This window comes from Lampris incognitus, chromosome 6 (genome assembly GCF_029633865.1).
Source record: "Lampris incognitus isolate fLamInc1 chromosome 6, fLamInc1.hap2, whole genome shotgun sequence".
Classification (NCBI taxonomy): domain Eukaryota; kingdom Metazoa; phylum Chordata; class Actinopteri; order Lampriformes; family Lampridae; genus Lampris; species Lampris incognitus.
Window position 1 is genome coordinate 26325492 of NC_079216.1, and position 27618 is coordinate 26353109.

The 27618-nt window shown below is 42.3% G+C and overlaps 1 protein-coding gene across 1 annotated transcript in view; it reads right to left on the reverse strand.

Annotated features, from left to right (window-relative positions):
* rspry1 (ring finger and SPRY domain containing 1) overlaps nt 1-27618 on the reverse strand; it is a 320762-nt gene that overhangs the window by 268994 nt on the left and 24150 nt on the right. The window contains exons 4-5 of the mRNA XM_056282268.1: nt 5052-5164; nt 1436-1562 (exon numbers count right to left, since the gene is read on the reverse strand). Coding sequence (XP_056138243.1) covers nt 1436-1562; nt 5052-5164 — 240 coding nt within the window. The remainder of the gene's footprint in view (nt 1-1435; nt 1563-5051; nt 5165-27618) is intronic.

Consider the following 27618-nt stretch of genomic DNA (forward strand, 5'->3'; position numbering starts at 1 on the left):
AAATAAATCAATCAAATAAATGTGTATCCATGATCCTGTGGTTAAAACAATCTTGTTAATTAATTCAGTGCCAGTTAATACAGCCTATGCTTCTAAACCCTGCCTAACCAACTGCATTATCACTTGGCAAAACCCAATATGCACGCAGAAATCGCAGTAAACTCCTCAGAAAACATGGCTGGCATGCAACCACACACAACACAAATGCAGTTGGTGTTGCAGGCAATAAAAACCCACTCCGCCCAGCCTAGGTGATGCCTGGTGTATTTTAAGAGTAATATTTACCAATCAATAAGCATCTTGGGTCTCTCAATGACATGATATGTACCAACATAATTTTATTCATTAGTTCAACTAACTAAAGGCTTTCAAAAAGTGGTGGGGATGAAATGGGCCATGACACAAAGTAGTAGGGACATGTCCCCAACGTCACTTGCATAAATGATTTCTGATTTTCATTTTTATGATCAAAAGTAAGTTGTCAATAGATATTTTAGTCATAATTTACATTGATAAAATAAACACTGTTTAACTACAGTACAACATTTTTAAAATTGATCTTAACAGACCTAAGTGAGACAGTCACTCCAAGGAATATGGTGCCCTGAATAATAATCTTATATTATAATCAATTAATGAAACATATAATGTTTATAAATGTTCTTTCAAGGCTGAACAACCACAACAAAGTCATGCTATTTTTATCTTGCTATTGCTTCTGAGAGTCTGAACAGGAGCTGCCTTTTCCTGAGATGCTGCAAATTACATGATGTGCAGGGGGGGGGGGGGTAAAGTAGCAAAGGTATTCTGTCAACATAAGAAATTTATCTCTGGTTTGGCTATGTAGACTAGTGAATGCAGCACCATTTGATCACCCCAGGATGGGAATCCCTTGATCTTGAGTTGAAGATATTTCAGCATAATGAAATGTTTGAGCCAGAGCTAGTATTTTCTCTGAAGTTTGAGAGGAGTTTGCCACAAATACTGCATTTGACTGTCATTTTGTTTGAATTCATGAAATGCATACACCTTGGAGCACAATTGCATATCAGCCCTGATGTCCAGTAGACAAAGTAGACAAAATTAGGCATGCTGCATGAGTGTAACAGCATGGCATTGTCACCTGTTGCACTGTAGCCATAAAACTTAGTTGATACAACTGTCTACTTGTTATTTTTCCAGAGAAATTTTGGAATATGCAGAGCAGGGCTTCAGATTAGCAGGGGAAAGAATTTGACAACATACCAATTTAACTCAGAGGTTAAAGTATCTGGACATTTTGCCAACAGGAAGTGAGTTCCAAAATGGACACAACCACCAACCCAACCAACCACCAACCCAACACCACACAACTGACCAGCTATGTGGTGTACAACAGGTTCTTGCATTTCAATTGTTTGTGTATTTATTGTATACATGTCTGTGTGCTACCTACCAGCCAGTTTTTCTGCTAGACAGCCTAGGACTGCTGTGGTATTTCTGTGTTTGGCAGGGCTGAGAGCATCCTGACGTGCTACAGCAGAGCTCAGACTCAGCATGTTGGAGAGCTTTTGGAGAGCATCCTGGAGACAGAGGGCAGAAATGTAGACCAGTTACTGTGTTTGAGCAGGCTAATGCATGCATGTGCCCAAACATTGGCATACACAATCACAAGTGTAATATGGTTTCAAAGTAGCATTCTAAAAAAGGGCGTATTATGGAACAGATTAAGAATTACTCTTTCAGTTAGGACACAACTGCCACAGAATAGAATAACATGGGGGATTTATCTAAATCAAAACACCAAATAGACACCTAAATATCATGAATATTGGACACTATGAACATCATGGTTCATATTTCAGTGTTATATCAGTAGTTCTAAATCCTCAAAAGTAATGTCCATTCAGCCAAGGCCTGAGGTTAATGTATGCACAACACTGCTCAGATGTACTCGTAGTATAGCAGGTATAACAAAAACACTGTCATTCATTGATTCATTGTGTTTGTATAGATCTTTTCTTGCCACTAAAGACACTGTATTGTCTAGGATATTAACTCTTCCACCAGTAATGTGTATCATCCCCTTGATAATGTGATAGCTGCCAATGTGTGCCAGAATGCTCACCATGTAATTAATATGTAGGGTCAGGAGAAAAGGATTTAAAGGAGGTAGTACATTTTTACTTATAATTTTGGCTGAAAACACATTGGTATTTCCCTGGAATGGTAGAACAGCTTGCCGAAGAGATATATTCAACAGAAAACATGGCCACATCACTTGGCCACTTTGAGGAGGAAATTTTGCACCGTCTCTTTCTTCCAGAGTGAAAGGACATTGCAATCAATTCCCCTGATATGCCAACCTCAGATGAGTACATAGAAGACACCAACACCTCATACTGCATTGCCGACAAATGGGGTCCAGCACATAACTAATAAAATATGACATAAGTAGAAGGAGACATGTCAGCATTAGCCAACTTAACTCTCTAAAGTAGACTTTTGAGAAGCTGGATTGTGGCATTTACCACAGCACTGCCACCTTCAATCGCTCTACCCTCAGTTTGCGCTTGCTCCCCACCTCTTTTTTGTCTGTTTTAGTGTGAGTGGGCAAAAATGGGCTAAAAACAAGTGTTTACTTACACTTTGTGCAAGTTAAGTAGGAATGAATGTAGTATTTCCCACACATATGTTTTACCTGGCCAGGCAGCTCAGTTATACACTACCGTTCAAAAGTTTGGGATCACCCAAACAATTTTGTGTTTTCCATGAAAAGTCACACTTATTCACCACCATATGTTGTGAAATGAATAGAAAATAGAGTCAAGACATTGACAAGGTTAGAAATAATGATTTGTATTTGAAATAAGATTTTTTTTACATCAAACTTTGCTTTCATCAAAGAATCCTCCATTTGCAGCAATTACAGCATTGCAGACCTTTGGCATTCTAGCTGTTAATTTGTTGAGGTAATCTGGAGAAATTGCACCCCACGCTTCCAGAAGCAGCTCCCACAAGTTGGATTGGTTGGATGGGCACTTCTTTGAGCAGATTGAGTTTCTGGAGCATCACATTTGTGGGGTCAATTAAACGCTCAAAATGGCCAGAAAAAGAGAACTTTCATCTGAAACTCGACAGTCTATTCTTGTTCTTAGAAATGAAGGCTATTCCATGCGAGAAATTGCTAAGAAATTGAAGATTTCCTACACCGGTGTGTACTACTCCCTTCAGAGGACAGCACAAACAGGCTCTAACAGGTACTATTTAATGAAGATGCCAGTTGGGGACCTGTGAGGCGTCTGTTTCTCAAACTAGAGACTCTAATGTACTTATCTTCTTGCTCAGTTGTGCAACGCGGCATCCCACTTCTTTTTCTACTCTGGTTAGAGCCTGTTTGTGCTGTCCTCTGAAGGGAGTAGTACACACCGGTGTAGGAAATCTTCAATTTCTTAGCAATTTCTCGCATGGAATAGCCTTCATTTCTAAGAACAAGAATAGACTGTCGAGTTTCAGATGAAAGTTCTCTTTTTCTGGCCATTTTGAGCGTTTAATTGACCCCACAAATGTGATGCTCCAGAAACTCAATCTGCTCAAAGAAGTGCCCATCCAACCAATCCAACTTGTGGGAGTTGCTTCTGGAAGCGTGGGGTGCAATTTCTCCAGATTACCTCAACAAATTAACAGCTAGAATGCCAAAGGTCTGCAATGCTGTAATTGCTGCAAATGGAGGATTCTTTGACGAAAGCAAAGTTTGATGTAAAAAAAATCTTATTTCAAATACAAATCATTATTTCTAACCTTGTCAATGTCTTGACTCTATTTTCTATTCATTTCACAACATATGGTGGTGAATAAGTGTGACTTTTCATGGAAAACACAAAATTGTTTGGGTGATCCCAAACTTTTGAACGGTAGTGTATTTATTTTTAATTCTTCCACCAAGAAAAATGCCATCAGTGACCTATTAATTAGAGGGTAATCTCCCTTCATTTTACCCCTCTTGTCCCGTTCACTCTGGATGCTCAGCCTTTGACAAGGCAATGTACATAATTGCACATGTGCTGCACAGAAAGAGAGAGAGAGAGAGAGAGAGAGAGAGAGAGAGAGAGAGAGAGAGAGAGAGAGAGAGAGAGAGAGAGAGAGAGAGAGAATGTGAGAGAGAGCAAGAGAGAGGTGCCAGCACACGTACATATAGTGTTGAGCTTTTTGCAAGTCCTCGCTGCTCATTGTTTACCCTAATCGTTCTCCGACATTGGTCAGTTGCTTTGAATTTCATGAGAGAACTCACCTTATATGGCCACAGCAAATATGCTGCACAATAACAGCGATACCTATTTTCTCCTCAGGATATGACAGTAAGAAAGACGGGCTTGGTTAACCTGGGTTGGATGACTAGTTGTTTCATACGAAAAAGCACTGCTTAATATCAATAATAGACCATTTTTTATGCCAACAGGTCACAGCCAGACCTGATAGTGAAGTCTACCATTAGAACTACGTTTTAAAAACTGTAAGAACACTGGGATAATTAGGTGTTCTTGATGGTAATGACCTTAACTGAGAATTTAGCCAGTGATATCAGGTAATCCCTAACTCTTGAAGAAGGTTTCCTGGATCTTTTAAGATCAAATCCAGTTGGGTCTTGGTTTAATGTGTCATCCAAAGAATGGCACTCATTATGGCACACTGTACCTTGTCACATTACAGGGGCATTGTGACTACCATGTCAAATGGGCAAGGTGCTCTCTACTGGAAAACACCACAAGGTTCCAATAGTGACCTATTGGGGCCCTTCCAACCACAAGTCCGGAATCCCACCCATGTAGCTACACTGCTGGACAGTGTCTGTGCATGTACACACCACAGCTTCACATTTTTCACAAAATTCCAAGGGACCAAACTGCTGGTCTAGAACTAGTTTGGGCTGAATCTTGCACTTTTGTGCTTAGTTATCTTAGAACCAAACAATCAAGGTTTGGTACAAGCTTAATAGATTTTAGCATATTTCAGTTGCACTCAAATTACTTAATCGAGGTCAGGCTAAAATGAACACAAACACACATACTGACCTTGGTGGGCAAGGGGCATTCATCCAGCAGAAGTGTTATCACAGCAGGACCCAGTGGATCATCCAGTGGTATCACACGGATCAAAGACTGGACCACTTCCAACCAACCATCATCTAGAAGAGCAGTGTAAAGGACAAGACAAGAAGAGGAGATTAAACTTGAACATAAAGTATATTTGACCATACATAATTAATAAATGGAATGTACACTTCATAGACCAACACCTGGTTATCTGTACCCACTAAAGCTTCGGTTCCCTAAAATTTGTCTTTATATCACCAAATTATAACTGAACTAGAATGGCTTTAGTCATACAGTGAATTAGTGTTGTTATCTTCTCCCCACTGAACATAACACCTCTGGTAGTCTGTAGACGTTTGGCCTATTTGTCAGCCATGCAGTATCAGAGGGTGGCAAAACTGTTACTCAAACCTAGAGGCATGTCTGACTGAATTTCTGTCAAAACACCAACAATTAGTGTGGTTCAATACAGATAATACTAAAGAGGCTTCAGCAAAATCGCAATCATAAGCTAAACCAAAGATAATGGATAATGCAAAAAACATGTCAACAAGTGATGAAACAATATGTTGACAGTGGACTTGAAAAATAGCATTTAACAAAACAAAGAGCAACATAGATCCAGAATCAAATAAAATATTAAAGTATTTGTAAAATGAAAGGTTAAACAGTAGAACAGATTACATTATGTTGAGATGAAAAGAAGGTATTAAAACATCCATTACTGTGCAGACGGTGACTCATAAAGGAAACATTTAAACCCTATGCAGTGCTCCTCTTAGAGTTCCTATTAATGGGTGGTGGTGACTGGAATTTCACTCCAACCTAAAACAACCATGGGCAGTCAAAATTGCTGCTGGTTTTTAAACTCTACATTCTGTCAAGATAAATACCCAATTGAGATATCAATGCATTGCATATGTTAGTATGTCTGTTAAGAAACGACTGACACCAAAATTATCATTTTAACAACAATAATACAGCAGCGAATTAGGGCTGCAGCCCAGGAACCGCCACAGCTGGGACTCGAACCTGTGTCTCCTGAACCACAGGCTACAACGTTAACCAGTCAACTAAAGGGTCCGACCCGTTAGCCAAGGGCTAACATGTCTACTTATCCGTGCACGTTACACTACCCCCCTCCTTCGGGAAGCGCATCTGATGGAGGGGACCGCCACGATCTCACCATCCCACTTCTGACACCAATGCAGCGAATTAGGGGGGCAGCCAGGGAACCGCCACAGCCGGGACCCCAAATCAAAGGAGGGGAGATAGTGTAATGTGCATGGACAAGTAGACACATTAGCCCTTGGCTAACGGGTCGGACCCTTAATCGACTGGTTAACGTTGATGCCCGTGGTGCAGCAGACCCAAGAATTTGGAATGACACGCTCGCACAAATGAAGGCTAGATTTAGCAACTTCGACAGTTTGAATTTCACTGGCCTCGTTGACAACAATCAATTTAACCAAATGTCAAAAAAATTTGACAATGACAAATTTGAGAGCAAATTTGTATGCTAAACACTTCGATTTCATTAGACTTAAGGCAGACTTAGTTGGACTTTACCAAATACAGGAGGTGAGAGAGAAAACACCTGGGGAGATGCTTGGATGGCTCGTTCAGCATGATTTGGTTGAAACCATTCCCGAGGCAACAAAGATGCTAACTTAGTCTTAACTATACCAGCAACAACGGTATCTGTTGAGAGGTCATTTTCAATGATGCAGAGAATGAAGACCCTCAGTCGAAATCGCACCGGACAAGGACGCCTTTCATCGCTGGCCCTGATTTCAATTGAGAAGGAGAGACTTTCGAAATTCCAACAAGCGGAAAGTCACAGAGGTGTTCATTTGCAAGGAGAGATGCATGGATTTCGTGTCCAAGTAAAGATAACATATTTCTAGAACTTTATGTTATGGCTGCTGATTCATACTGTTCGCTAGCCTGATAAGCTGATGGTGATCTGATTTAACTGCTGTGCTGCACTGGATACTTTATTGATTTAAGACCACCGTGTCTAATTTACATTTGAATGTATGCTTTGTGCTATGAAGTGGTGATCTGAGTTGACTGCTGTGCTGCACTGGTTATACTTTATTTAAGACTGCCTTCTTTACCTTTTGAATGTAAGCCTATGCGTTGTGCATTCATGTTGAGAACGTTGTATTTGGAGAGAGATTAGTTAGGCCAGAGCAGAGTGTCTATCAACGGCTCTGAGTTAGGCTAATTGTCGCTGTCCATCCCGGTGGTTCTGAACCAATCGATGAGCGAAGGGCAACGTGTATGGCCCTTGATTTGAAACATTATATCGCAACTGGCAATTTTTTTATTTTTTTTTTGTAATTTGATCATAAAGTCCGCCACTGTAACACTCTGCTTACTGTTTATTAGCAGATTCTAGAGCATCAATTTACCTGAATGGCATTTCCTTGACACTGCACTTGCACAATGTGTAATTAAGTGTATTCAAATATTTTATGCTTACCCGAGCTCAAAACTCGCGGCACGTGCCTGCCGCAAACATGTTTCTATAGCCCTGATTCAAGAGACACACCTGACAGTGAAGGACGTACAGCGGTTCCAAAACAAGCACTATAAAACTATAGCTCATTTATGCATGTCAACTAAAGCTAGGTGTCCTGATTATAGCGGAAAGTACAGCTTGTGCTTATGGAGAATGGCAATGACAATGATGGTAGACTTGTCTATGCTGCTCTCTATTAATTATACAACACTTCTATTAGCGTGTATCTACACACCTAATGTTTTTGATGAAAACTTTTTGCCCTCCATCAGTGCGACTCTGTTAGGTTATCGAGACCTCATTGCATCGTTTCTGGCAATTACAATACAACAGTCTCCCCAGCGCTTGACGGATCTACAGGCACATTTAACGCAGCTCCTCCCTCATCCCTAGCGCTAAGATCCTTCCTGGTTGACTTGAACTTAGTGGATCTCTGGCACATTCGCAATGACAAAGTTAAGGCCTATTCTTTTCATTCTTGTCGTCATGGCACCTCCTCCAGGATTGATTAATATTTGTCAGCACTTCTCTTATAAATAATATACCCCATATTAATATGCTCCCTATCTTAATCTTTGATCATGCCCCTGTATCATACACTTAAACACCATTAATTGATTATCCCAAAGCACACAGATGGAAAGTTAATGACTCTCTGCTTTAGAAATGCTGATTTTCTATCACAAATGAAAACACAATTTGGTGAATTTATTGAACAAAACGTTGGGTTATATGAAAATCCTCAAACATTATGGGAAGCAGTGAAATGTTTTATAAGAGACACGTGTATTAGTTTTGCTTCTAGGTTAAAAGCTGAGCGCAATAAGCGGTTTTCTGAAATTGAGCAGGAGATAGAGTGGAGAGGGCGCAGAGAGAAACACCCTCTGAAGCCAAAACCAATATTCTTGAGGCGTTAAGGGGAGAATATAGAAATTTATCCATAAGCAAGGCCGAGTGTATTCTACATAGAACCAAACAGAGATATTATTATGATGGCGACCGCCCGAGTAGACTATTAGCCCTTCAGTTAAAACAAAATGAAGCCAAAGCAGTAATTAATGCTATTCGTACAACAGACGGTGACGTTGTTACAAATCCCAGTGCAATCAACAATGTTTTCAAAGATCCCTGCAGCAATTTCTACACATCAGACTGCTGTGTAGACATGGAGAAATGCACTGTGTTTCTTCAAAATTTAGCTTTGCCTTATCTGGACCACTTAGAGAGCTTAAAATTAGAAAGCCCCATCTCTTTAGAAGAGCTTGAAACAGCAGTAAAAGTTCTCCAAAAGGGCAAGAGTCCTGGTTTGGACGGCCTACTGCCAGAACTGTATCTAGCCTTTGGGATCAGGTAGGACCTCTTATATTGGGCTCTATCAATCAATCAAGTTTAATCAAGTTGCATTTTCTTATAGCGCTTTTTAGCTGCAACAGCTACTCAAAGCGCTTTACATTTCTGGTCAAATCTCAATTTCAGACACCTTTTATAATAGAACACAAGCCGTTTTCTGTACAATCACTACCCATTTCTTATATGTAAGGCCACCGAAATGTGATTTACACTGCTTAACTTATTCACATGTGCATCAACATGCGTCCAAACAACATCTGTAAATGTGAGCAGCTTTTATAACCTCCAGGGATGTGCAATATGATCCAGAAAGGGTCAGTGTGGGCATAGGTCTCCGCTACAACCAAGCAGCCACACACCCAAATCTATAAATCAAGGTCCTTAGCAAAGACTATTGGTTGACTAATAGAATCAGTTGTGTAACTACTTGGTTGGAACAAGACTATTGTTTGACTAACAGAATCAGGTATGTGGTGTGTAACTGCTTGGTTGGAACAAAGACTTGCACCCAAACCGGCCCCCTCTGGATCATGCTGCCCACCTCTAATCTAACTTGACTAAGCATGCCCATGCATGCCTAAAACAACATTTGCATGCCCAGGTATGCTTGGACTGACCAAAACAGCTTGCTTTGTGGGCAATATACTAGTAGACTTAAAATATGATGGATCTATAAACTTCTCCATTGAGCAGGGATCCTTTCATAGCGACCAGAGAAATGCACTCATCACCATCTTATTCAAGAAAGGTAAAGATCCACTTGAATGCTCAAGGTATTGCCCAATTTTGCTGATTTGTGGCAATGTGAAGCTTTATGCCAAGGTACTTGTTACTCGCATGGAGGTGGTAATTGGAAGTTAATTCACTTTGATCAGACGGGATTCATAAAAGGGAGAGTAGCATCAAATAATGTTAGGAGGCTCCTACATGTTATCGAGGTCGCAGATACCATTCCAGAGGACCGTCCTGTTCTCTCTCTTGATGCTGATAAAGCTTTTGACAGACAGGAATGGAGTTACCTATGGCTGGTCATGGAGAGATTTGGATTTGGGCCTAAGTTCATCTCCATGATACAAAGGCTATACGACCATGCTACAGCATCAGTTCTTATGGGAACATGTCAACCACAACCCTTTCGTATACATTGCAGAACAGATAGGGTTGTCCGCTTTCCCCTCTGCTCTTTGCCTTGTCCCTAGAAACCTTGGCTCAGTCCATCAGAGAGAGTGACACAATATCTCCTATAACCATAGACCAATCTAGATATTATATTTCATTATACGCACATAATTGTCTTCTTTTCATATCTAATATTCAGACATCACTACCACAGGTCCTAAAACTCACTATTTAAAAATATGGCGGGATATAAAATCAACTGGACTAAATCTGCTCTTCTTCCACTGAATACCACTGCATTAAATACCAGTTTGACTGCTGACATCGCCAACTGTACATCCTTTACATACCTTGGCGTAATATTTACCCCAGTCTCAGTAGAATAGTTGAGGAAAACTTGCTTAGATGTGAAAAAGAAGATTACAGATGATCTGAAGAGATGGGGCTCTCTTTATGTGTCTTTACAAGGTGGGGACACATAAAGACACAAAAATTACATCCGAGGACACTCGACCTGATGATGATTGTGATGATGATGATGATGATGATGACAAGGTAGAGTTACAACTATCAAAATTAACATTTTACCTGGGATTAATTTTTTGTTGTTTTATGATCCCCCTAGCACTATCACCTAAATTTATCACAGAAATGCACTCCTTATATCACAGTTCATCTCGGGAGGAAAGCGTGCACGAATCAAACTTACAACCTTACAAAGTACCAAACTCACTGGAGGTTTATCTGTCCCAAACCTTAATTAGTGTGTCATTCTAGTCTTTATTATTTTTCTTCTTATTCTTCTTCCATGTTTTTCAGCGTCTAACTACTCTTGCATACTTTGTGCTACAGAAACCATTCAACTATCAAAATGTACAGATTTTTTCGGACATTTCTGCTTACATTCAACTTTTTTTCTAATATTTGTACTTTTTTAAAATATTAAGCTTTTTATGGAATTTTTCTCATTGAAATTCAAATGGAGAAAATATTCAAATTTTCAAAAACCTCTGCTCTTTGAAATGTAACTACATTGGCATAGTTTCAGCTAGAAACTCAATTTAAACTTTAAACAGGCCAAAAGACTTTCTGCTATTAAGCTTACGTTCAGATTTTTTATATCTTATAGACATATTTTCAAGTTTTTCAAAAAACAATAGTCATATATTATCATATATTATCATAACCTTTTTGTGTGAAATCATTAAGAAATATCATATATTCTATATTTGTTTCAGTTTATTCTGTTTTTTTGAAAAAATTGAAAATATGACTAAGGCCATTATTTTAAGAAGGTGACAATAGTTTTTGATTTACCGCAGTTAAGTTTTATGCTTTATTCTGACAGTTTTTCAGTTTGCAATGGGTGTGTATAGGAGAGGTTCGAGTGGGTGACGTCACGCCCACTCCAAACTTCAGCTGTTCTGTCTTTCTTAAAATTTGTGTGCTTCTGCTCTTCCTGCTCTTACATGTTTCACTTCTAACACACAATATTGAGTAGAATGTAGACAAATGTGTGCTGTTTCACGCAGTGTGGCTCCTAAAGCTGTATAAAGACTTACGGTTTTTGAAAACTGGAGCCTTAAGCAACAAGAGGCGCCTCGGCTGGTCCATAGACTCTAATACAAATTGAGGAGCGGATTTTCAGAGAAAAACTGAAAACTCCCCTTTCTTTAACTCACTCGTACGGCCGCATTTTTGACACCAGGAACACAAAACTTGACAAAGATATGCAGGAAGCTCTTGTGGTGTTGATGATCTGGTAACTTTAGTGACATGAGCTATGGTTTTTACTCAAGGGAAGGCTTTTGAGAGGGTCCGATGAGCCAGTTCTCACTCTTGTCTCTGTCTCACTCGGTAAAAATTAAGTACGTGCAATTACCATGGCAACCTCTGAGTGCAGCGTGGCACACAGCTGATTCATATCAGTTGATTAAACGACTTCTCTGATGTTTGTGGTTTGGATCAAACACTTGACTGACATTTCTGTCAAAGTCCTGCTACACAAAATCCTGCTACACAAACAAAACGAGAAGGGCAACGTATTTTTCCAGCAAACCATAGTAAAATCTTTTCTTATTAGCTCGCTGATATTAGCAAAATGCTAACGTTAGTATAGCCGCTAATGCTAACTGTCGTCATGTTAACTGTTATAAAACAATTAGTTAAGATGTCTGTGATGTCTGTTAGTTAAGAGGTTATTTCCAAACGAAAAACATGTGTTTTGGGTTTTTTTTTTCACCAATTGAACCAACTATCTTAACAGCAGTACGAAATGGTACAGTCAGAGAGAAATTAGAGGAGCTAATGTATAACTGTTTAGTGTGTGTGCAGTGTAGGGTTACCAACACTCTATCCCAGGAAAATGGGACAGGGGGGACGGGAGAGCAGGGGTAATCAAGAAAAAATTGCCAGAGTAACAGCCTACATAACGCTTTGTTTAGGTAGCCCACAGCCTCATATAATAATAATAATGATAATTATAATAATAATAATAAAAAAAAACTGTATTTGTATAGCACTTTTCATACAAACAATGTAGCCCAAAGTGATTTTACACTTCAACACAGAAGACAGAAGATACTATAGTAGGCTAAAGATATAGAGTAAATATGTCCGTTAAAAATATATCCATAAAATAATATAAAAATAATAATAATAACTATCTATCGAGCACTTTTTGCTGTTACGTTTATTGTTACAGTCCATGCTTTTGTAGCTCAGTCCGTGTTTAACTGTATGATATATAGATGAAATATCGCACGCAGCAACGTTGTCATTTTCAGTAGAAGTCGTGGTGAAGAACTTGCTAATGCTAGATGCACCTTTAGCTTGTGCAGTCCTCTTGTGCGTGGCGACATGTTGTTCCACGTCATTTTCTCCTTGGTGGTTGATCAAAAATTCCTGATGACACAGGTTGCAGAAAACTCTAGCCAAATCGCTACTGACAGGTTTAAACCAATTATACTTCTCTTCCCACTGCTCATTGTATGTACACAATCTTTTCTTTTTCAGAGGGCCCGAATCGCCATCTATACTTGCGCTCATTTTTCCCAACAGGATCGAGAGGAAGAGACGAGTAGTTACACATACAGGCCACACATCGGTATTCCCACACAGCACACATAGGCCAGATTTAAAGGCAGTATATGTGTATATATAAGATATTATTTAAATCGTCCAGATACGGGGCAAATGTCGCCCCGTACGGGACGAACCACTTTTGATCTAAATATGGGGCGTCCTGGCTAATATGGGGCAGTTGGCAACCCTAGTGCAGTGTTTCCTCTAGGTTGACTGCTTTGGCCTGGCGTGGCCGGGGCCCAGGGGTCGTTCGTGATACTGATATTGCCATTGAAAGTCACATAATACCACAAACTAACTAACCAATCGAGGCAGGGGCACACCAGCAACTCCCTTGTTCTGCCAGGTATTTTTTTTTTAATGGAGTCTGGTGTCTGGTTGTCAGACACTTATAATAACAATCTGAACCTGTAAGTGGCAAAAACAAACACTTTAGTGGATGTACTTTGAGGTAGACAAAAGCCCCGTTTGATTACATTGCAACAGCTGTTTAGTGGTTGCCGGTTACAACTTACTCCTTTAATATTGGACCATTCCAAGGATGTTTGTTTATTAATTACTGAAACCCTAAAAATACCCTGAGTTAAGATTTCAGCATTTTCAGCTTCTTTAGGTACTGACTTCAGCATCCAATTGCCACTATCATACTTAAGCGTGCATGATTTTCAGTTAAGCAATTAAATGCATTTCAGTTCAGCTAGTTTATCACCCATTTTCAGCATTGCTTCAGCAATCTATTTCAGCTTTCAGCCTCCAATTTATTTCAGCTTCCAATTTTTGATTCTTTATTTCAGCTGGGTTTTTTTTCCAGCAATTTTCAGCATTGCTTCAGCAATTTCCTTCAGCTTCCTCATTTTACTTTTACAATTCAGTTGTTTTTGCAGCAATTTTCAGCATTGCTTCAGCAATCTCCTTCAGCTTTCAGCATTCACATGCATTTTCTGCAGGAAATGCATTTTCTAGTTTTTATCATTATGCTTTTCAAATTAGACCACTGCATTTTTGGAGAAACCATGAATCTGAGGTCCCTTGGCGGGCTATGGAGGGCACATGTGAAGCCACACCGTCTGGAAGACTTATTATATACAGGCAGGGGGCGCAAAAACAATCTATGATACGAGAGCATTGTAACCAATTCTATTGATGTATGGAAGAAAGTGGAACCTATGACGGGCAAAACAGATTTATTTCATCAAACATCTCTGCTATGGAATAACTATCACCTTCAATCAGGTGGGCAGCCTTTTACATTTCCCTCATGGTAACAACAAGGTGTCTGCACTCTCAGCAATATTTTTAACAATGCTGGACTCCGTTCATTCCAAGATATTAGGGAGGAATATGATTTACCGGGCAGTTGAAGGGGTGTGGGCCCGGGAACTCCACATTGTCGGTCTGGAACCAAATTGGGAAACAATATGGTCTAACGTAATCTTGTGCATCAACTTATACACTATAAGATGATTCACAGAACATATGCTCCACCAGTCAAATATTTTAAAAAATGAAACTAATTACCAGTCCTAACTGTACTCACTGCCGGACTCAGGTGCCGGGCACAACATTTTTTACGTTTTGGGACTGCTCACTGATCAGAGATTTTTGGACACAGGTTATGTCAACGCTGTCAGTTATTAGGATCAACAATATTGCCTGTTCCCTGCCTTTTTCTGCTCAATGACGATTCGTCTCTGTCCCTCAATTTAAATCAGTGAAGACTAATGATGGCAGGCCTTACTGCGGCAAAAAAGACCACACTGACACTGTAGTTTAATCCCAAACTTCCTTTAATTAAGTGCTGGATGGCGTCCTATCAAAGCATAGTGTTTCTTGAGTGTACAAAAGCATGACTCAATAGAGCCAAGCCTGCCATTGTGCAGGCATGGTCAGGCATAGCTGTGTCCATAACGGACTACCTTAAAAAGAAGGGCTCTCCCCCCTCCACACCCAGAAACATCAGACCTGGAGCAGGCCAGCTTTGGAAATTAGTAGAAATGGATGGTTGTATATATAATGTATAGTTTTGTTTTATTGGGTTTTTATTTTCAGTCCACTATTATTTGTTTTTCCCTTGGGAATATGTCTTACTCTCAGCTACTATGGACACATTTTCTTTTTTAATTCTGTAATTTTTTTTTCCATTTATTTCGGTCTTTAAAATTGTTATTAATGTGCCACCCTGTTGTTGTTGTTTGTGTGTTAGTTGTGTCCTATGTTTTAAAAATAAAAATTGTTGATCACAAATTCACTGGGTTTTTTGGGAATTGCTCTTAGTCTGGCCCCTCCCCTGGGACCAATTTGCCTTGGGAGACCCTACCAGGGGCTATTGCCCCCGACAACACAGCTCCCAGGATCACCAGGACACACAAATCCCTCCACCACGTTAAGGTGATGATGACCCAATGAATTTACACCAGCAGAGTTACAGCATCTTGCCCAGAAAAGGGAAAGCGGGGACCCCTCCTGGAGCCAGACCTGGGAGGGGAGCTCACTGGCGAGCATCTGGTGGCCAGGCATTGGCCCATGGGGCCCGGTCGGGCCCAGCCCGAAAAAACAACATGAAGCCATCACCCCGTGGACCCACCACACGTGGGGATGAGCATTTGGGTAGGGTGCAATGCAGGCCGGGTGGCAGGCAAAGGCGGGGGCCGGGGCGTGCCGACTTCCGGCACAGCAGATTGGTCCTCGGGATGTGGAATGTCACCTCTCTGGAAGGGAAGGAGCCTGAGCTGGTGCGGGAGGTGCAGCGGTACCAACTAGCTATAGTTGGGCTCACCTCCACACATAGCATGGGCTCTGGTATCAAACACCTGGAGAGGGGTTGGACTCATTACTTTTTTACTCGTTGGGGGGAAGGCTCTGACTGTTGTGTGTGCTTATGCACCGAATAGCAGTTTGGAGTATCCGGCCTTCTTGGAGTCTCAAGGTGGTGTCCTGGATAGGGCTCCGCCTCGGGACTCTATAGTCCTGCTGGGGGACTTCAACGCTCACATGAGCAATGATGGAGAAACCTGGAGGGGCGTAATTGGGAGGAACAGCTTCCCCAATCTGAACCCGAGAGGTGCCTTGTTATTGGACTTCTGTGCGTGTCATGGATTTGCAATAACATACACCATGTTCGAACATAAGATAGTTCATAAGTGTACTTGGTACCAGAACACCTTGGGCCAAAGATCAATGATAGACTTTGGGGTCGTATCATCCGATCTGCAGCCGTATGTTTTGGACACTCGGGTGAAGAGAGAAGCAGAGCTGTCAACTGATTACCACCTGGTGGTGAGTTGGATGAGATGGCAGGGAAGGCTGCTGGACAGACCTGGCAAACTCAAACATGTAGTGAGGGTGAACTGGGAACGTCTGGCGGAGGCCCCTGTCCATAAGGTCTTTAACTCCCACCTCCCGTAGAAGTTCTCATGTATCCCGAGGGAGGCTGGGGAAATGGGAGTCTGAGTAGGCCATGTTCAAAGCCTCTATTGTAGATGCGGCTGGCAGGAGCTGTGGTCATAAGGTCATCGGTCATCGGTGGTGAGGGAAGCTGTCACGCTGAAGAAGGAGGTCATTTGGACTTGGTTGGCCCAGGGTTCTCCTGAAGCAGCAGACAGGTACTGGGAGGCCAGAAGGGCTGCCGCTTCGGCGGTCGCGGAAGCAAAAACTCGAGTGTGGGAGGAGTTTAGCGAGGCTATGGAGGAGGACTTTCGGTTGGCCTCAACGAAGTTCTGGCAAACCATCCGGCGACTCAGGAAGGGGAAGCAGGGCTTGACTCAGGCTGCGTTCAGCCGGGGAGGAGAACTGTTGACCCAGACTGCAGATGTTGTCCAGCGGTGGAAAGAACACTTTGAGGAGCTCCTGAACCCGACTAACACGTCCTCAGTGGAGGAGGTAGGGTCTGAAGACTCAGGGGAAGCCCCACCCATATCTCTGGCAGAGGTCTCTGAGGTAGTTAAAAAGCTCCTCGGTGGCAAGGCACCGAGTGTGGATGAGATTCACCCTGAGATGCTGAAGGCTCTGGACATCCTTGGGCTGTCTTGGTTGATACACCTTTTCAGTGTCACGAAGAGGTCGAGGACAGTACCTGTGGAGTAGCAGACTGGGGCGGTGGTTCCCATATTCAAAAAGGGGGCCCAGAGGGTGTGCTCCAATTATCAGGGCATCACATTGCTCAGCCTCCCTGGGAAATTCTACTCTAGGGTGCTCGAAGGGAGGCTCCGACCAATTGTCGAACCTCGGATCCAGGAGGAACAATGCAGATTCCGTCCTGGCCGTGGAAAAACGGACCAACTCTTTACCCATGCGGAAGTGCTGAGGTGGGCATGGGAGTTTGACCAGCCAGTCTACATGTGTTTTGTGGACTTGGAAAAGGCTTATGACCGTGCACCCCAGGGCACTCTGTGGGGGGTACTGCAGCAGTATGGGGTACCCGGGCAGTTGCTACAAGCCATCCGGTCCTTGTATAACCAAAGTGAGAGCTGTGTCCGCGTTCTCGACACAAAGTCAAACATGTTTTCAGTGGGTGTCAGACTCCGCCAAGGTTGTCCCTTGTCTCCGATTCTGTTTGTGATATTCATGGATAGGATCTCAAGGTGCAGCCAAGATGAGGAGAGTGTCCATTTTGGGAACCTCAGAATTGCATCTCAGCTCTTCGCAGATGATGTGGTTTTGTTGGCTTCATCAGAACGTGACCTCCAGTGCGCACTGGGGCAGTTTGCAGCTGAGTGTGAAATGGCTGGGATGAGAGTCAGCGCCTCCAAGTCTGAGGCCATGGCTCTCTACTGGAAAATGGTGGATTGCTCCCTCCGGGTTGGGGATGAGTTGTTGCCTCAAGTAAAGGAGTTCAAGTATCTCGGGGTCTTGTTCATGAGTGAGAGTAGGATGGAGTGGGAGATTGACAGGCGGATTGGTGCAGCAGAAGTAATGCAGACGTTGTACCGGACTGTTGTGGTGAAGAAGATGCTGAGCCAGAAGGCAAAGCTCTCAATTCACCAGTCAATCTTCGTTCCAACCCTCACCTATGGTCATGAGCTTTGCGTAGTGACCAAAAGGGTGAGATCGCGGATACAAGCGGCTGAAATTAGTTTCCTCTGTAAGGTGTCTGGGCTCAGCCTTAGAGATAGGGTGAGGAGCTTGGACATCCAGAGAGAGCTTGGTGTACAGCCACTGCTCCTTCGCACTGAAAGGAGCCAGTTCAGGTGGTTCAGGCATCTGATTAGGATGCATTCTGGGTAAATTCCTTTGGAGGTTTACCAGGCCAACTGGGAGGAGACTCCGGGGTAGACCCAGAACTCGCTGGAGGGACTACATATCCAGTCTGGCCTGGGGACGCCTTGGGATCCCCAGGAAGAGCTGGAGGGCGTTGCTGGGGAGAGGGACGGCTGGAGTGCCCTACTTAGCTTGCTGCCACCGTGACCTGACCCTGAAGAAACGGCTGTTGATGAATGAATGAATGAATGAATGAATGAATGATCACAAAAAATAAATATTGACATGATGCGCACGATCACGCACAAATTACATGTGGCCATTTTGACCGGTTATGGTCATTTTAGGTAGATCTTATAACTTTTTTTGTACAATTGGTCTAAAACTAATTTTAATGCAAATATATGCAATTTTAGGAGTATTCAGGGAAAATCCAAAACGAAAATCCAAAACGGTCATAATGACCGTCTTAGTCGTTCTAGTGCTAGGAGTGTGGGCAGGGTGTACTGAGTCAGTGGCAGCGCTTGAACGTAGGGGCAATATGCAGCAGGTAGGTGTGTTTTTGTAGAATCTTGCTCAAACGAGTGAAAAGTGGACTGCTATTCTGCCCTGAAAAGGAAAATGGAAGTAACTTTCAAATGTGAAACTGAGAAAAATGGCATTAAAGGTTTTTTCACTGTCCAGTCAAAACATCACTTCAAAAATCTTTGTAAAAACAATATTGTGGGTTATTGCAGAGAACAGTCAAATGGTCATGTGACTATGTGTTATGTTGTGAAGCACACACAGCACACACATGCTTGTGCGGGGCACAAGCATGGCCAGACAGGTTGACGTAAATGAACCGGAGGCTTGAATAAAGTTGTTGTTAACTACACCAGTGATCCGTATCGTTATGTCAATAAGAAATAACACGTGGCACCAGGAATACACGAACTCGCCTTTGACTCGCCGGTTGTGAAACGGGAGGTGGCAGAACAATGACTGCTGTTATGCTTGCAAAACGTGAAGCTAGACCGCGCCTGTGAAGTAAGTGCAAGCTACGTAGCAACCAAGTTGCACAGTGGGACAGCGCGCTCAGATACTAACATTGGACATGTATGAGCCTCGGCAGATGACTGATTGTGAGAAAATGGAACAGCTAAACCCCCCCTCCCCCCGAGCAGAAATTGGCCGGAAATGTTGAAGAACAATGGAAACGACTCAAGCAGCGCTTCATGCTCTATCTGATTGGGATAGGGGCGACAGAGAAGGACAACGAGCAGAAGATTGCGCTCCTTCCAACGGTCATGGGAACCGAGGCCATAGACGTCTTCAACAGCTTTCAGCTGACAGCAGATGAACAAAAGGACCACATGAGATGAGAAATTCTGCACACCAAAACAAAATAAAACATATGAGAGATATGTATTTAACAGTCGAAATCAAACAGAATCAGAGTCAGTAGAAGAATGTGTGACGGACTTGAAATTTAAGTGTCAGTCATGCAACTTTGGAGACCTGGCAGACTCTCTAACCAGATACAGAATCGTGATGGGCGATAGAGAAAAAGGTCTGACAGAGAAATTGCTGGGAGAAGTCGACTTGACACTGGAAAGGGCAATACAGATATGCCAAGTCAGGGAAGTAACTTAACAGCGCCTGAAATCTATGAATAGCGGCACAATGGGCGAGGCTAAGTGCAAAGTTGAGACAGTAGTGAACCGAAAAATCGACAAGCAAGCCAGAACAGCGCAGAAGGGAGACGGCGACAGGGAGCAACAACTACGCTCATGTGGCAACTGCGGAGAGAGCACCGGCTTCAACAGTGTCCAGCATTTGGGAAGGAATGTCGACTCTGTGGGATGAGGAACCACTTCGCACGTGTATGCAGACAACGGCGACCAAGAGAAAAAAAGGTGAACCAGATCAACCAGGCCCAAGGTTCAGACAATGAGGATATAGAGGAACTCTTCCTGGGATCAGTGGAATTAACAGGGCCAGATTATGAGGAATGGATTGAAACATACAACATGAATGGGGCTGACATTGAATTCAAAGTGGACACTTGAGCCCAGGCAAACATCATACCTGAGACTGAACTGCTAAATCTACAGGTAAAACCGTGGATAGATACAAAGACTAAAGTGAGACAATGGAGAAATCATACCTCACATAGGGAAATGTAAAATGACGTTGAAAGATGTTAACAAAACACATGAACTAGAATTTGTCATTGTCAAGGGCAAGAAATCATCTATCCTAGGATTAAAAGCAAGCACCTTACTAGGACTGGTAAAAAGAGTACACAAAGTAAACAAAGAGGGAATTGTGCATAACATTGAGGAGCAATATGCTGATGTACTTCAGGGTATAGGAAAACTTGGGGTAACGTATAAGATACAGCTAGAGGAAGTTTACAAACCAGTCATTCACGCACCTCGGAAAGTACCACTAGCCCTAAGAGATAAACTCAAGGCTGAGTAACAGCAACTAGAAACACTAGATATTATTGAAAAAGTTGAAGAGCCCACAGAATGGGTCCACTCATTGGTAATAGTAGACAGACAAGATAAGCCCCTACAATTGTGCATAGACCCAAAAGAATTAAACAGATATGTAAAAAGAGAACACTTCCAGAGGAGAGATTTTTAGAGATTTAGCAGGAACAAAATACTTGATCAAATTAGATGCCTCCTCTGGGTTTTGGCAAGTGTTTCTAGACAAGCAAAGCACTAGGATTTGCACTTTCAACACTCCTTTTGGGCGTTGCTCCTTTAGACTGCATTTTGGCCTGACCTCCGCCCCTGAAGTCTTTCACAGGACTATACAACAAATCTTTGAGAGAGTGCCAGGCACAAAAGTCTATATGGATGACATATTGGTTTCTGGTTCTGCCATTGAAGAACATGATGCGAGGCTAGAGCAAGCATTAGAAGCTGCCTGATCACATGGGTTGAAACTAAACGCAAAAAATGTGAATTCAGAAAAACTAAAATCACTTACTTAGGTGAGGTGCTAACAGCTGAAGGTGTCCAGATAAGTCAGAGCAGAGTGACAGCCATCAAGAACATGCTGCCACCTACAGACAAAGAAGGTGTACAACACTTCCTAGGCATTGTAAACTATGTAGGCAAATTTGTGCCTAATCTAACGGCACACGCTGCACAAATGAGAAGCTTGTTATGCAGCACCACTGATTGGTGTTGCAATAGTAATCACAAAAAAGAGTTTGAGGAACTCAAACAACTAATCATGGAAGGCCCAGTCCTGAGGTTTTATGATGAAAAACGCAAAACTAAAATTTCAGCAGACGCCTCTAAGTCAGGTTTAGGAGCAGTGTTGCTACAGCAGTACGGCAACCGATGGAGACCTGTAAGCATATGCTTCTAGAGCTCTTACAGCAGCAGAATATAACTATGCAGATAGAAAAAGAGGCCCTTACTCTGTCATATGTATGTGAGAAGTTCCATGTATTTATATATGGTAAAACAGTGTGGGCAGAGACCGATCATAAACCTCTAGTCCCCATTGCCAAGAAAGGCCTGGTGAACACACCATCCAGGGTCCAAAGACTATTTTTGAGTATGCAAAAATATGACCTAGTGCTAGAGTACAGCCCAGGCAAAGAACTGCTAGTGGCAGACACCCTTTCCCAGGCATATGACAGTACTGAACCAAATGTCAAGTATGAACAAAATGAAACTGTACATGTGAATCTAGTCACATGTACAGTCTAGTGATACTAATGGACTATTATTCTCACTACCCAGAGATGGCAATACTGAAGGACACCACCGCCAGTACTGTGATGACACACATCAAGTCATTCTTCGCACACCATGGAATACCCAATACAGTACAGACAGACAACAGGCCTCAGTTTAGTTGTCAAGCCTTCAGAGACTTTGCTGAGGAATACGGATTTAAGCATGTCACATCTAGTCCATTATACCCGCAGTCTAACGGGCTCATAGAGAATGGAGTTAAAATAGTCAAACTCCTGATCAAGAAAACAGTGGACTCAGATTCTGATTCTTATCTTGCTCTGTTAAACTACAGAGCCACACCACTGAAAGAGGGACAGTCACCCGCAGAACTGTTGTTCAACAGAAAACTTAAAACAAGGCTACCAGTGTTTACAGAAACAGAAGCAGACCAGGGTAGCGACAAGGTGTTTCATGCCAAAATGAAAAACAAGTGTTTAAAAAAAGGTACTATGACAGAGGGGCGAGAGCACTGAGCACTCTCTCTAAGACAGAGTTAGGATGCTTGATGGGAAAAGTTGGAACATTGAGGCACGTATAGTGAAAGGTGTGGCACCAAGGTCATATGATGTCATGACACCTGAAGGGGTAACCTATAGGAGAAATAGGAGACATTTACGATATGTGCCAGTTGGAGCCAGAGGAGACACAGGAGGGTGAGGATACTCCTCAAACACACAATGCCACATTACCGAATACGACTGAGATAGGTGCAGAGACAACACCTGTACACACTCCAGAACCAGTTGAGCCACGCAGGTCTGGTAGAACAGTAAAAGTTCCACAGAGGTTGATTGAACAAATGTAAAGGTTTTGCTGAAAGGGCATTCACTGTTGGATATAAAATTGCTAATACATGTTCATCGATGTTCTTGTACAATACGGTTACATGTTCATGGATGTTCTTGTACTATACCTGTAATGGTTATTAACGGTTATTGAATTGTATACGTATATGTTACTCTTTAAAAGAAACTTGATGAGGGAGATGTGGCATATTGCAGAGAATAGTCGAATGGTCATGTGACTATGTGTTATGTTGTGAAGCACACACAGCGCGCGGGGCACAAGCATGGCCAGAGAGGCTGACGTAAACGAACTGGAGGCTTGAATAAAGTTGTTATTAACTACACCAGCGATCCGTATTGTTATGTCAATAAGAAATAACACAGTTCTGTTGACAAAATAATACCTTATCTATGTCAAAAAGTTTTTTATCTTTTCTATGACCATTTACCCTTATATGAAATTTGCTCTATTTTTCCTTTGTGTGGCAATGTAACTGCAACAGGCAGTAACTTGTTATGAATCCCCAAGCTGTTTTCAAAAACATCTGTTAGTGATTTGACAATTTATTTGAAAAGATTAATCAACTATTAGAATTGTTATTAGAATCCCTCCTCCTTTACATATATCAAAAGTTTACATTATTAGTTTTCACAGTAATTCTACTTTGTTGTTGATTTGAAAGTTCTCTGTAACTGGCTTTTATTGTATTTGTTACTACCTGATTGTTTTGTTGGCCTCTTTCTAACGTAATGCACCTTGAGCTGCATCTCATGTACAAGGGGTGCAATAAACAGTTTTTCATCATCATAATCGTCACCATTTTTGATCTCTTGTTAGAAATTATACATTTGAATATTCACAAAGCCATTTATTGCTGAAGAATTATTTTGTCACATAAGGTCTACACTGCACACAGGCATGTACATATACTTCAGAGCAGTCTTTCCCAGAGACTGGGTCACAGGAGATTTTTTTTGGGTTGGCAAACAAACTCTCCTGCGACAGGTCGGCAAATAAAATACACAGACTTTCTTCCACAATCATGTATTTAAGATTTATATCTGCAGTACACCTTTGGGCCACATGAGGGAGCTCTTTGGCACTTCTACCACACTCGTTTCCGCCACAACACAAAACACAGAAATAGACTGAACGCTGCTCCTGATATGGGCGTTGCACTCTTCTCTTGTACACCAGACTGGAATACAATACTAACCAGACTAGGTTAAAACCTAATATAGGGCTGGACCGCGAGTACATTTATTAAACAGCTGTTTTTGTGCAACTATGCTTAAAAAGCATGTTTTAACATCAGTTTCATTAACAGCTGATGACGTGATAGAAAAACTGTTCGCGCCGATTCGTTTTGAAAGAGCAATGGCAAATGAGGAAACTCCAACTTGGCCATCTGACCAAAGGTCAAACTCCATCCTCACCCAGGCACACACTCAACTCACGGAGGCGTTACTATGAATCCCATGGCACTTCTAGGCAAGACACGCCCCGCTTAGCATCCAGGAGCTAGGATTCTAGGAAGACCCGCTTCTACTCTGCCTCTGATTCGCTAACCTTAACCCTAACCCTAACCTTAACCAACCCAACCAACGGAGGTAACAAGTACTGGCCAATCTGGCCAATCCTAGCGCTTGAATGCTACGCGGGCCGTGTCTTGCCTAGAAGTGACGTGGGATTCACAAGAGCTGCCCTGCTGTTGCAGTCCAGCCAAAAAGCAAGCAGGCCCACCGATCACATCAGCAAGGTATAAGTAAAATTAATATGCAAAATTTAATATTTGGAGTGGGCCTAAAAAGACAATATTCAGAATAAGTAAATAGCACATAATAGGCCTAATGAGATTTGATGTGGAATAGACCCGATGTGGTTAACGAACTGATTGCTGACTGTTCACATTGATTGGTTGACTGATAACAATAGCTGCACTTAAAAACAAGCCTACTTGTTCTGATATTAGGCATGATCAATTCAAGACTTTCAACAAGAAGCATGTTTTTGATAATACTGAATGTTCATATAGATCTCTTCCGCCTCCGGTCTGGGAAGATGGCGGCACGAATTCACGTTCGCAGCAGTACCAGTACCAGTGTGGGAAGACGTCGGCACGAATTCACATTTGCGGCGGCCTCACCCTGTACCGTCGATGCAGTGTCTTTATCCACGTTTGCGTCTAAATTGTTGTCTTCGTTTGTTGGCTGGGAGAGCTAGCGCTGGATTGGCTGTGAGAGCTTGGTCTGCTACTGTGGGCCCAGGGACCGCGGCCTTGCCTGGAGCTGCACCCAAGGAGGTAACACTGAGGGCGGTCTGACAGGACGCGGAAGCGGGGCAGGCTAAACTAACTGCTAGCCCATGCAGACCGGCAGTTCCAATAACACGGAGGGCGGTCTGGCGGTGGCCTCACCTGGTGTTGACTGGTGTTTTTGATACCATCGTGTGGAGTGCGGAGAGGTGTGTCAAGGGTGTCTGGCTGGGAGAGCTGGTGCTGGATCGGCTGGGAGGGCTTGGTCTGCTTCGTCCAGTTGCCACAGGAACACGGTCTCTGCCTGGAGCTGCATCCGAGGAGGAAACACGGAGGGCGTTCTGACGGGAAGCATAATCAGGGCAGGCTAGGCTAACTGCTTGCCCATGCAGACTGGCGGTTCCGACAGTCATCCTGGCTGGTGTTTGTACCCTTGGACAGTGATTTTTTTTTTTGGATATATGTGTTAATTTGAATATGTGTGTTCTTGTAGTTCTAAAATGTGTTTTTTCATTATGTTGCAGTGCTGTGGGCTGGAGGAAACAGCATTTCATTTCACTTCATGTGCGCAAGTACATGAGGTGAAATGACAAAGTGTTCCTGATTCTTTTTTCCTGATAGATCTGATAACTGTACTTATAACATTGAATCTAATATGAAAGCGTACATTCTGTTTTACTGATCAGGAAAAAAAAAACGAGAACCTGTTAACGTCACCTAAATGCATTTATTTAGTCTCGTTTGTAAAATATTTAACATGTGTGTATGTTTTAAATAACACGTATATAAAACAAAGTTGTAATTTATCAAATGTATATCTCTTCAAAATGGCTGGTTTACCAATTCAAGATAAGGTGATGCAGAAATCGCAGTAAAAATGGTCAGTAATGTTAATTTATACAAACACAAATTTGCTCATCTCACGATTTATAGATAAGGTCTATTGGCACTGGGTTGCAATAGTTTATAATTTATGAAAAGTGGGTGCCCAGAAAAAAACGTTTGGAAACACTGCTTTCAGAAGATACATGCAGACACCTACTGCACACATATAAACAAAGTGATTGCATTCACTTCAAGGAGCAAGATATGAACAATTTCTGTGCATTTGTGCAAAAACATGAGCATTCAAGGAAACACTCAATGACATGCATGCCATTACAAATAAAATCTGTAACAGATCAAGAGGCACCAGTGCCAAGTCAGAACACAATAACTTCTCAATGCACTCCAGCGCAAAAGGCAGAAAACAATAACTAAGTTAGTTATTTGCCTGTGGGTTTAGTTACGTTTTTGAGTTACTGTGATCATGAACTTTATTTTTTCATTAAAGAATCACATTAGAGGCAACATACTTTGTGACGAGACGATCTCGAAATGTCAAAATTGACCAATTCTGACATAAATTGACTTTTGCCTTTGTGCAGCAGTATAGGCCACATAGTAGGTGTTAAATTTTCAACGCGGCCCTCCTTTACTTTAAAGCTGGGGTAGACAACTTTGGAGAAGTGAGGAATTTTGACTTAACATCCCCAAAATCTCCAATCCTCCTCAAGCTCTGAATTTGATTTTTTTTTTTGCGCAATCAGGAAGGCTGCTTGTTGCAGTCGCTGTTTTAAATAAATCTTCTATTTTGTTCAGCTAAGTAACTAATAAGGTTTTTCTAAGTTGTGCCCTTCTGTAACCATCCGGTTACAGGAGTTTTAATCTTTTTTTCTGATGTTTGGAATACTCCTTCCTGAGCGACGTGTCAACAGTGCTCCATAGCACAGCGACTCCATTGTTTACAGCAGAGATCAGTTGTTGGTGTTTCGACTGGCTAGCTTTACAGACCAAACTCATAAAATCCTGCAGGAACTTAGGAGGACGGTTAGGAGATCTTTTCGGGGACGACAGGGTTAAGCACATAAATCAAGAAAGCGGAAGGTCGATGCACGGAGAGAGAAGGCGATATAATAAACTGTATGTCCCCTCTCTCGTCATGGACAACATGATATCGCTGGCTAATAAGATGGACACGCTAACGGCACTAGTCAGGAATCAGAGAGAGTTTGGTGAGTGTAGCCTCATGTGCTTCACTGAAACATGGCTGCACTGGGACATCCCCGACCACAATGTTTCCATCGACGGCTTTCAAACTGTTCGAGCCGACAGGGATTGCCCAGGAAGTGGTAAGAGCAAGGGTGGAGGAGTTGTTATTCTTGTTAACAACAGAGGGTGTAATCCTGGTCACATTACCATCAAGGAATGTATATTTGTTGCCCGGACATTGAACTGTTAGCCGTGGGACTCCAGCCATATTATTTGCCCAAGGAAATCTCGCATGCTATTGTGGTAGCTGTTTACATTCCCCCCGCCTCTGCCAACCCGACGGTGGCGTGTGACATTATTCATACCGCCATAGCTCATCTACAGACACAACACTTGAGTGCCCTCATCATAATCTCGGGTGACTTCAACCATGTCTCCATGGTGAAAACC